This window comes from Lynx rufus, unplaced genomic scaffold (genome assembly GCF_022079265.1).
Source record: "Lynx rufus isolate CCGP_SWC_20201006 ecotype Redwood Valley unplaced genomic scaffold, mLynRuf1.p SCAF_5, whole genome shotgun sequence".
NCBI lineage: Eukaryota > Metazoa > Chordata > Mammalia > Carnivora > Felidae > Lynx > Lynx rufus.
In genome coordinates this window covers 71216496-71229079 of record NW_025814867.1, presented here as the reverse complement: position 1 = coordinate 71229079, position 12584 = coordinate 71216496, and the positions used below count along the sequence as shown (strand labels likewise).

Genomic DNA, 12584 nt, shown 5'->3' with positions numbered 1-12584 from the left:
ATTTTGCTTGACTCTGTGTTTGTTTAGGCAAAACAGCTATTTCTCTCAGTCTTGAAGGAGTGGCCTTGTGTAAGTGATGAATGTTCTTGTTCACCCTTTCCCTAGCTCTTGGTTGTTTCTCAAAACTTTGTGGTTGTCTAAACTGCCTGATTTATTCTTTGTATGTCCCAGCTGTTGAGGGTGTGTTAAAACCTGTCAGTGTTCCAAGGGAAGGAATTTCATTTAGCACCTAGTTTAAGGCTGATTGGAAGCCAGACCCTCAGGCAGCAGCTGTAAAAGTATGCAAATATATACAGTCCTGAGGGGCTGCGATTGGAAACCTAGTTGGCCTTCAGACAAGGTGATCTAGAAGTGTCTCCCAGATGAGAGTTGCAAAAACTGGGGCTCCAGACAAGCTCCTTTCTGGGAGGTCTTGTCAAGCTATAGCAAGACCAAGAGGGTGTGCAGGGATTGTGTATCCCTGCTTGTGTTCCCTGGGAGTGCCTCCTTAGCCTCTAGATGTGTAGGAAACCTGAAGCCTGTACTTTAGGCTGAAGCTCCAGGCTAAGGAGATAGGCCTTTTTCGCAGGAAGATTGTGTATTTTAGTCTGCTATCTGTGCAGTACCTTGGGGGGTGGTGGCCTACCAAGAACTTGTCTTTCTAATCATTACATTCCAGTGGCACTCAGGAACAGCAGCCTCTTGGCCACCAGGGTCAGGTGATCAAAGGTGTCCCCTGTGTAGATGCTTCCCATGCACACTGAAATTATGCCAGTTTTCTATATCAACAATTATAATTGGGTCTGTTAAATCAATATATGAGAAATGCAGAGAAGCCTTATAATAAGCCTCTTCATGTGTAGATTCCATGGGTATCTTACAATAAACCTCTGGGATGCCTTATAATATGAAGCAACTAAAATCTAGTTTCAGAACATGAGGGAAAAGATGGGATGTTGGGTATTGGAAACCCCACAAAATATCCAAATCTTAGTTTATGGCTGAAACTCTTAATCTATCATACTTGTTGACAAATTATAAAATGTACTGGCTCAAATTTCATTAAAAAAGTTTTTTCCTCTTCCCATTTTCTGAGGGTGGCATGATTGAAAGTGAGTGAAATATCAGAGGAGACTAAAAATCTCCAAACCAGGTCTTGAACTCAGAGTAGTATTAACCAGGGAGTGTTGCTGTCCTCTGAAGCCAGTGCTTCCTGGTGTAGGCTCCTGGAACATCCTGGATAGCCTGACATTCCCCTCACTCTCTTTGAATTCTGAAGATGTTGCCAGAGAGAAGAGGAGCTAGGGAGAGAAAGGAGAAGGATGTGGGATAAAGTATAAAATATACTTTTGGAAGAAAGCAAGTAGCAATTCCCTTGACAGCGTTTTTACTCAGCTTTAACTTTTAGTAAGCTTTTTAAGCAGCTTGATGGTGCCTGAGTTTCTACCATTATAGCTGCATTCATTTGGCTTAAGATTTCGATAAGACTCTTAAAGTGGAAATACCTCTGGGACTCATATGCCTAATGAGCAAGGAGTAGCAAACCAATGACATTGACCATAGAAAGTGGTGGGACTCTGGCAAATTGGAGAATACATGCCTGTCCATGGGGACAGCCTCTGTTTGGCTCGGCCAACTGCTCATAGGCAGGAGTATGGGATCTTATGATATTTTCAAAAGCTAGTAATCAGTATTTTTATGAGAAATTTCATGATTTTTAAATTGTTAGCAACTAATTCCACATTGAACACACACACACACACACACACACGCACACACACACAGAAAGCCAAACAAAACACATTTGTGGGCTGGATGCTGTCCATGGGTCACCAGTTAGCAATTTTTGTTTTGGACTTTACTGTTCACTGGACCCCACTGTGAAATAATTTATCGCATCCTTTGCTGGTACAGAACAGAGGGAAGGAGAGAAGAAATGTAGGACCATTCACACAGAGCTGTGAGTGAACAGAGAGGAGATGAGGGGTGAGGGGAAAGAAAACAGCAGTGAAGGCTTCATTATTCTGAGAGGACTGACCATGGGTCACCAAGCCCCATAGTAGATATGCTGCTTTTCCAACAGCTGAATATAAAAGAACAAGTCAAATCCTACTATTTCTGGATGCTGTTAATTCCAAACCTTTTAAGTCATTCTTTACATATGGAACTTATAAAATAGTGTAAAAATCATTTTCATGGGTAATGTGCAGTATACCTGACAGAGAAGTAAGCTCATAATACTTAGTCACATAATACAAATGAAAACTACAGACAGGCAATTCTTTCCTAGTCATTGATTAAACAGATCTCTAAAGACTTCCTTATGATTGTTTGTTATACGTAAGAAATAATATTATATTACATTACATTATATTTTATAACACATAATTTTAGCTTGTTTAGATGGACTTTTAGCCAAGCTCTGAACATGCGATTTCATGGTGTTGCACTGAACCTGCTCACAAACCTGAGGTGGACAGCAAATGGGATCATCCCTCCACCCACCATGGGTTGGTATATGTTTCCATTTCTCTATGGGCTTATTGAAATATCTCCTTCCTACTTCCTCCAAAGGACAGCCTTTTCTGCCTCAGGCAGAAATAGAAATATAGACCACGATGATGGAGACTTACCAGATGTGCACAAGAAGCTGCCATCCAGTGCTGGAGAGGACCGAGCCTTGCTGCTGGGCTTTGCAATGATGGGCTTCTCAGTCCTCATGTTCTTCTTGCTTGGAATTACCATCCTAAAGCCTTTCATGCTCAGGTAAGAAACATAGAAAGGAGACCCAGAATTTTCAATTCGGATCAGATCCAAGCATAGTGGTAGAGAAGAGGAAGCTGGCTTTGGCCTCTTCAGCCCTCCTGACCACTGTCTAAGGGATGATAGAATCACCTGTTTTGTTATCAGTGCTGGGAGGCAGTTGGGTGTAGAGAAAGGTGTGGTAACAAAGTGGAAGATACTCCTTTACCACTCCCCCTTGTCAATCTGAAAAGTACTTCCAACAGCTGATCCATAAATTAGATATGCATGGAAGGAATAAATTCTTCCTTTAACAAGCAGATATCATAGGGAAGGGTTAATTTAAGTCTTCTATGTGAACACAATAAAAGTTATTTAACTCTGAGTTTTTTGAGTTTGACAATATCTACCTAGCACATAGTAGTTGCTCAATAAGTGTTTCTTCCCTTTTGTTTTATTCATTATTAAATACAGCAAATAACAGTTACCATTTATTAAATATATACTATATGCCAAAATATACTATATTTTATCCTATTTAAATCTATAGCAAACCTATCATGGTAGCATTATTTTATCATTTTCATTTTCATTTTATTTTTTTATTTTTATTTTTTAATGTTTATTTTTGAGAGGGAGAGAGAGACCATGAGCAGGGAAGGGGCAGAGAGGTGGGGAGACAGAGAACCCCAAGCAGGCTCTATACTGTCAGCACAGAGCCTGACGTGGGGCTTGATCTCAGGAACTGTGAGATTATGACCTGAGCTGAGACCAAGAGTCTGATGTTTAACTAACTGAGCCACCAGGCGCCCCTTAATTTTCATTTTATAAATGAGAAAGCTGAGGCTCAGTCCAAGTAACTTGCCCAAGGTCACCTAGCCAGTAAAGAACTTGCCTGTCATTTTGATATAAGAATCCTGGTCTCCTAATACTTAAATGAAGTTTGTAGCAATGGGGGTGGGGGATGGGAGGTTTCATTAGGGCAGGGGAGGAGCTGTTTAATTTTGGAGGATGCCTTTTACAACATGGGGTACTTTGAGGGAGGGCAGTATTGGGTAGGGGGACAGCAAGGGGCACTTTCCCTTTTGTTAGCCAAAGAGTGATAGAAGGCCCAGGGAGAATAGGGAGAGGGAGGCCTAGGAGTTAAGAAAAAGGATCACAGAATAGGAAGTAGGTGTCCTGCTTTTGTTATTTATCAGATTCATCTCCTGCCATTCCTAAGTTACTATTAGGGCAATAGTGTGGAGGTCACCATCACTACAGAACACAGCGCCACTATTAGAAGCATTCAGGAGAATTTTCCCTCTGGTATTATCACCATGTTCTGCTTCTCATCATCCAGCTTACTTTTATTTAGTAGACACCAGGAAACTTACATGTGGTTATACTTCCTTCATTGCTTTGGCTGCTAGGAAGCTCAGAGTGAAATTTGTGGCCCAGTTCTCATAACTGTAGGGGATCTTATGGTTTTCAGTTTACATGCTTCACCTTACTCTTGACTTCTAGCTTTCTACCTTCCTTTTTCTATTACTCCATTATATGTAGAGAGATATCTATCTATCGCCTATCTCTATTTACCTACCTACCTACCTTCCTACCTACCTGATTATCCATCCTTCCTTCTATCCATCCACCCATCCAATCATCAATCTAGCTGCATCACACATACCTACGTAAGCTGAATAAAGTGTGTGTGTGTGAGTGCGTGCGCACGCATGTGTGTGCATGTGCATGAGTGCTTGTGTGCAGGTCCAGGTCAGATTATTTTCTAAAATGTGATAATTTGGGAGATGTTTTGAGGATACCTTCTGCAACCTGACACCAAACTTGCTCGTATTTAAATTTTACTTTGCTAAGCATTTCTGGAAATTGTTTGCTTAAAGTAATTGAGTGCTTAAGAGTGGTGAGTTCTCATCTGTCTCTTGACTTGTGATTTTGTGCCACCTCAGAGTGTGGTTTTGCTCCATGGAAGATGGCCTGCTCCCACGCCCTTCGACCATCATCTCTCAATCAAATGATGGATTTTGTCTATTTGTAGACAAATAGACACACAGTGCTGTTGAAAGAACATGCTCATGTTTCCAGCTCTAAATACATGCCGGGTTCCAGGTGCCTGGGTGTCTCCGTTGGTTAAGCATCTGACTCTTGATTTCAACTCAGGTCATGATGGTGCGGTTCATGAGATCGAGCCCCACATTGAGCTGTGAACTGACAGTGCAGAGCCTGCTTGGGAGTCTCTCTTTCTCCCTCTCTCTCTGCCCTTCCCTTTCTCTCTCTTTCAAAAAATAAGTAAGTAGACTTTAAATATGTCCCTGGCTCTCACTGAGAGAACTGGCCTGACCCTTGTGCACAGGAAGAAATATACTGCTCTCCATAATGGAGCTTTCTGAAATCTTCAAGGAAGGTTCCAACCACACTCAGTTCAGCATTTGATTAGGATTCAGAGAGCCTAAGTTCTGACACAGACAAATAGGCAACTCTAAAGAATTATTTTAAGATGCCTAGTCTAAATAAGTACAGAATTTAATTTTGTGGAAAAGCAGCTGGTGTTAAACCTGTGAAAGAACCTTATTTTTCATATTTGTATTTTCACTTGCCCAACATTTATAAAATTTATAAAATATATATTTATTTATTTAAAAAATCCAATGATTTTTTAATGCCCTGGGCCTTGAGATTATTTTAAACTGCACTGTGTCTCAAGTTTATTATATTAATACAGAAAAATGTTTACTTATGGCCAAAGATCTTAACTGGAGAGCAGTATGAATCCAGCTAAATGAGGCTTTTCAAACATTCTAGACTTTAGAATTTGCTAATCTGACTTCTTGTGTTTAAGTCACCAGGAAATAAGGTCAGGGACCCACCTGGGTGTGAGTGTGAGGGCCCCGAGGAATGGACCTGTACATTGTCAAGCATTTCTTCTTACCCTCCTTTACTTTATCTAGGACTTGTTCTCTAACAATTTCATACATATTTGTCTTTTCAACACCACCACAAAATTTTCGTGGGCAGGAATTTTGTCTACCACTTCTCATGGCACCTAGAACATTCTGTGCATGTAGTATGTGTGCAAATACACAAGGAATGTATTCCAAATCAAACTTTCATTCAGTACAACATGTATTGAGCCTCTGCTATATGGGAGGCATGGTGCTTCTTGCTTTAAGGAACATGAAGATGAATAGGATATAGCCCCTCACCTCAAGGAACCTACTGACAGTGAAAACATAGTAAGTTTTCTGAGACATTCCTTCTATGATTTGTATTTGCCTCTTTGGAAGTAGAATGAGTACATGGAATTGTACCTTGTTACTAGAATTCTATATTGACTAAGGGTCACATTGACTGTGGTTGGAACCTTCCAAAGCCACATTTTCATCAGGACGGGCCAATGGGTGCATCTTGAGATGATAAGGAATGGAAGAGGATAAGATTTCTGATTATGTGGTTACAGTAATATTTGTCAAAGCATGGTTTGCCAAATACCTGCATCTTAAATACTGCTGAATATACAGATTTCCTGGATTTCAACTCAGATCAACTAAATCCAAATCTCTGGGTGTGAAGCCTTAGAATCCACAAATACTTCACTCTTAAACTCGCTCAGGTGATTCTGAAGTTTGAAAACCATTGCTCTAAGGGTTGGTGTAGTAAGAAATATGCCAAGGGGGTCATAACTGAGATGAAACTTAGCAATATGCTGTTGTTTCTCTCCTATCTCAATGTTTCCTAATCATTATGTACCTTCTGTAATGGTTCCACATTCCCTGGAAATAGACACGTCTTGGGTTATCACATTACAACTATAAAAGTAAATTTTCTAGAGGGTGAAGATCATTTATCTTTTGCAATTGAAGCATTCAGAGAGAAGAGTCGAACTGTACTACCATCCACACTCATATCACGGACGACTGGATGGACTGCGCTTTCCCCTGTGGTGTAGGCTGCCGAGGCCGGGGCGAGTACCCATGTCTTCAGGTGTTTGTGAACGTCACCCATTCAGGTCAGAAAGCTCTCCTACATTATAATGAAGAGGCTGTCCAGATAAATTCCAAGGTAATGTCAAGTTCATGTAATTAAAGAGTTCTAATTACAGCTGCCCTTCCATGCCAGACTGTCCCCTGCAGAGTGCAGTACCCAGGACCGTCTCTGGCAGTAAACCCGTTTCCTTCCAGTGAACACCCCTACAGTGGTCAGATGGGGATAAATGAAGCTAAAGGCATTCTTGGAGGAAAAATGGGGGTTATAGAATGGAAAGGAATCATGCCAATTTCACACACTGGTGTCTGGAATTTACAGGCTGAGCCAGTGGACAGAGAGTCATTTGTAGGCAGTTTTACTTGTGGAAGCCCAACTCCCCATTGTATCAAAAATGTTAAAATGTACTCAACCCATCTTACATCAAGTAAGCAATTTTTCTTATCAAAATAAATGTAAAAATTATTATAATTTTGATTTTAATACATTTCTTGATTGGTTCATATGATGTATAGTGTACATTCTCACCTAACTATGAAAGTTAGGTTGCATCAGATTAGTTGACATACTATGCTTTGTTGTCTTTACTTACTTAGGCACTTCATCAATCTGATGATCTCGGTTTTCTATTTTGGATGCAATAGTTTTTAAGGCCTCAAACATTTTTGTAGACCCTAAGCACAGTGCCTCGAGTGCCTAGTGGATATGCTAAAAAACCTCAGGCATTTTTGAAAAAAAAATCACCAGCTGACATATCCCTTCTTCACTGGTTCTGCCACCCAGGAACCAAAGCCCATGTAGGACCCCTCTCCGTGGGCCTAGGGCAAAGGCTTCAACATGCTATCCTTTAGGGAAAGATTTTACTGTAGTAAATCAAGACAAAGATGATAGAGGCATTAATAGGTGTTGAGAACACATAGTGAGCTCAGCAGATATTTGTTGAATGGACAAAGACCAAGGGGGCCTGCATGGTCCTTATGAAGCTGGTCACTGCCTCTTCTGAAATATTTGTATTCTAAGAATCCCTTTCCACATTTCTGCATAGTGCCTGGAAATGGCCATATCACTCTGTGCCCTCCTGCCCACACTTCCCCATGAGCTTTACAACAGCTTCCATTAGCCTCTGAGATTGCCACTCTCCACGAATAGCTTCAGTCTGAAGCTCTTTCAGAATGAAAACTGTTGTTTAAATGCTTGGTTTTGGGGCGCCTGGGTGGCGCAGTCGGTTAAGCGTCCGACTTCAGCCAGGTCACGATCTCGCGCTCCGTGAGTTCGAGCCCCGCGTCGGGCTCTGGGCTGATGGCTCAGAGCCTGGAGACTGTTTCCAATTCTGTGTCTCCCTCTCTCTCTGCCCCTCCCCCGTTCATGCTCTGTCTCTGTCTGTCCCAAAAATAAATAAAAAACCTTGAAAAAAAAATGCTTGGTTTGGGGGACAGTGCCCTCATCTTTCTTCTTCTTCCATATTCCTAGTGCTTTTACACACCCAAGTGCCACCGAGATAGGAATGATTTGCTCAACAGTGTGCTGGACATAAAGGAATTCTTTGATCACAAAAATGGGACTCCCTTTTCATGCTTCTACAGTCCAGACAGCCAATCTGAAGATGTCATTCTCATAAAAAAGTACGACCAGATGGTTATCTTTCACTGTTTATTTTGGCCTTCACTGACTCTGGTAGGGGGTGCCCTGATTGTTGGCATGGTGAGATTAACACAGTACCTGTCCCTGCTGTGTGAAAAATACAGCACTACACTCAGAGATGAGGTAGGTGGCAAAGTACCTTATATGGAACAGCATCGATTCAAACTGTGGAGTGTGGGGAGGGACAAAGAAAGGGGCAGAAAGATCTTAAGACAGTGGCCAGATTAAAGTCCTGGCCTTCAGATACCTGCAATTTTTTCACCTGTGGACCTAATGACGCCTGCTCGCAAACTAACCACGTAGAGGCAATTCAAACTAAGTACATTTCTTTTGGGAAACATTTTAAAAAAGCCTCACTATGTATTCCATTTATTCTATGAATACATACAAACTCACCATCTTTTTTCTACCCCACATTTCTTTCCACATGAGCCAAGGAAGTGCTTTTTGTCTCCACATGGCGAAATGAGCTCACAGTAGCTGTGCTTTATCTAATTTCAGCTCTAGCTGAACTTGTCCGCGTGGAAGTAAATGATGGAGGGTATCTAACCTATTGTCTATGCAACACAGTTTACATCAAAACATTTCCCAAAAAAGTGCTTAGTGAAGAACAGGTCATTCACTGTTAGGAAGATAATAATCTGGTAATTTCAAAAAAATGTGGGCCGACCATTTTGCTTCACCATTCATGATAAAGGAAAGCTGCTCCTAGCAAATGGCACTGAGTTTAGAGTTCTCTGTACTTAACCTTGCCATGTACCATGTAATTTTTCTTTCAGCAACATTCTCCTAGTTAATTATGCTTTCCATAAGCTCATTTTCTTCTTTGTGCACATTCTGGTGGGGGTGGGAGAGATGGCCAGAAACGTGAAGTAGGGAGAAGCTGTATTGGATGGAATTTAACATTCATCTCAGATAATCTGAGATGTTGTAGAAAATTGTAGAAAAGTCCCACGTGGACAGTCAGCAAACATCTGTACTTTAATGACTCAACCCTGGTTATTAACTAATGAATGTCACAAGGCTCTCCCAACAAGTGCTTTCCAGAGTAAGCTGAATTGGGAACTGAAAACATGTATTTGTTCTGAAAACCAATGTGCCTCAAAGTATCTCTTCAATTTTACTAAAAAAGTTTTACATCATGGTCCACAGAAAGAATGAGACTTTGAAGCAACTTTTATATGATGTAATTAAAACAGAAATTTTGATTCCAAGTAAATATTATGCCTTTTAGCAGTTAATTTCAAATCACAAATTACTGAAGAGACTGAATGATTAAATAGAGCAATATTGACTTGACAAGGAATGAACAATTTTGGTACTTTCTCCTCCTCCTAGTGTGGAATAGTAGAAAACACATGTGTTTCAGAGGATTTATTTGAATTCATAGGTCATAACTACAGCTTTTCAGATACGTATCCCCTGGAAGTTTAGCTGAACTGAAATGAAGGTTCAAGCCTCTCTCTTCTCATTTATGAAATGGGGATAATCTCTTCCTTCATGGGGTTAAGGAAGAGACAAGGTAGAGTATATAAAACACCTTAGTTTCTTGCACCTAGTAAAAGTGCTCAAAAAATGTTAGATACATTTTTTTGCTAAGTTTCAATATTCAGTCAGCCTCTTTTGGGTATGTATCCAAAGGAAATGGAATCAGTATCTCCAAGAGACATCTGTATTCCCCTGTTCATTGGAGCATTGACAATGGGCAAGATATGGAAACAACCAGTGTCCATTCACAGATGAATAAATTGTGATCTTACACACACACCCACACACACACACTGTACACACATATGTGAGGTGTGTATACATATACACAATGGAATATCATTCAGTCTTAAAAAAGGAGATCCTGCCATTTGCAACGGCACAGATAAACCCAGAGGGGATTATGCCAGTAAAATAAGCCAGACATAGAAAGGAAAAAACTGTATTTCACTTATATGTGGAATCTAAAAATGTCAAATACACAGACGCAGAGAGTAAGATAGTGATTACTGGGGGTGTGGTCAGATAGGGGAAATGGGGAGATGTTAATTAAAATGTACAAACTCTGTTTTAAGATGAGGTCTAGAGATCTCACGTACAGCACGATTATGGCAAGAATACTATATTGAATACTAGAAATTTGCTAAGAAAGTAGATTTCAGGTATTCTCATCACATAGACACACATCACACAATGTGAGATGATACATTGATTAGCTTGACTATAATCATTTGCTGTACATGAATATCAAATCATATTGTACACCTTAAATATATACAATTCTCATTAAAAAATAAAATAAATTCAGTCAGCCTTGGTACCTTTCACTGGACAGCCGGTTATAGGGGCTAGCGTAGGGAGCTGTAGGAGAGCATTCCTTCCCCTTGTCTTGGCGAAATATAATATGCATTTAAGATTCAGAACGTGCTGCTTAAAAGGTTGCGGTAAATTATTGTGTATACCAAAGACTTTCCTGAAATAAAATAGATGTAGGCACACATATTTTAAGTCATTCTACAAATTGAGATTCTATAGATTTCTAAAGGGCAGATCTCTATTCCATTTCTTAGTAAGTTTTGACACCCATCTAACAACGTGCAGTTCTTGGGATTTTTCTCCTAACAAATTCAAAACCACTCGTTTAAAGCCTAAAAAGTGTGTGAAAGTGTGAAACCTAGTGTTGCAATTACCAGTTTTCCACTCATACAGTGTGGCTACTTGGTTCATCTCGTAACCTCATCTCAGGAAAGAGGAACATTATGCTTGGAGAACAAAGTTCATTTAGAATAATGTTAATTCAAAGTCACGCAAACCATTTGGCAAAGAGACAAAATGTGAGCAATCATTTGCTGTTAATTGCTTAGAAGTACAGAATATCAACACTCACATGTATGTACTGGTCCAAGTACAGACTCCCCTTTTGCAAGGTTTACGATAACTGAAAGTAAAATCAGTTTGCTTCTAGCCCAACCTCACTTCTAGGTTCTGGTCTTCAACTGACTTGAAAAAAAGTCTGTCTGCATGTACAAACACATTCATATGTATATGTGTATGTTTCTGCTTGAAACACAAACATACAATTCTTTTTGCTTAAAGGAAATGAATATTCAAACAGATATTTCTCTAATATTCATTACTGGGGCAGAAAAATTGCTTTTAAGGGATAATAGTTTCAGGTTTTCAATCAACTATTCTTAGTTGTTACTGATCAGAACTCAAGTTCAGCTAAATTTTGATTATTAGCAACACCGGTTTGCTTGTAAGTATTCAAAAAAAAATGGCAAAGTATAATTATCACCGTTTTTTGTTTAAAATATGTAGTACACTGGGGCGCCTGGGTGGCGCAGTCGGTTAAGCGTCCGACTTCAGCCAGGTCACAATCTCGCGGTCCGTGAGTTCGAGCCCCGCGTCGGGCTCTGGGCTGATGGCTCAGAGCCTGGAGCCTGTTTCCCATTCTGTGTCTCCCTCTCTCTCTGGCCCTCCCCCGTTCATGCTCTGTCTCTCTCTCTCTCTCTGTCCCAAAAATAAATAAACGTTGAAAAAAAATTTAAAAAAAAAAAAAAAAAAAATAAAATATGTAGTACACTAAGGACTGCTTAGACACCAGTCATTTTTTTTTTTTTTTTTTTTTTTTTTTTTTTTTTAATAAACAGCGTGATGTTACAGACTGCAAAGTTAAAAGAAAAGCAGACATTGACAGTTTCTGATGAGCACAAACAGTAAGTGCAGTCACAGGCCAAACATCTTGCTAGGAACAGCAAGACTGGGAAGAGGTCTTAAATTTAGTGACACTGTATTATTCTATATTCTCAGTACAATAACACATGCATCTTGCTGTGTCAAACCTTTTTGGGCCATCAGTAAAAGAATATGTAAAAACATTTTTCTCCTAATGAATGCAGTATACCACAGGACTTCAATTCATTGAATGACAAAATAGAAATAGATTTGCTACAATTAAAAGGGGCCAAAAGAGGGTGGTAGGGGCTGTTTTTTGAAGCTTCCAAAGTCAACATTTGATGTGCTTGTAGTCTTCTTTTGGTAATGCCACATTCCCCAAGATAGTAAAGCGTTATGTTCCAAAAGGATATATTCTTTTAGATTGTATTCAACCCAAGGAAGTCTGAGGACTGAATCACATCAAAACTATCAATTGTATTTGACTTAGGTTCCGTAGCCAAAAGTGTTTCTAGAAACCACATGAAGTCCAAGCTCTCCAACCACTCTTCAGAACACATATTAAATGTGATAGG

The 12584-nt window shown here is 39.9% G+C and overlaps 1 protein-coding gene across 1 annotated transcript; it reads left to right on the top strand.

Annotated features, from left to right (window-relative positions):
• Window positions 1-2497: 2497 nt before the first annotated feature.
• On the top strand, window positions 2498-12103 carry KCNMB3 (potassium calcium-activated channel subfamily M regulatory beta subunit 3). The gene is given in 4 exon segments (XM_047099818.1): window positions 2498-2745; window positions 6582-6780; window positions 11985-12008; window positions 12010-12103. Coding segments are annotated over 4 exon segments (516 nt in total). The 3' UTR covers window positions 12055-12103.
• Window positions 12104-12584: the final 481 nt, after the last annotated feature.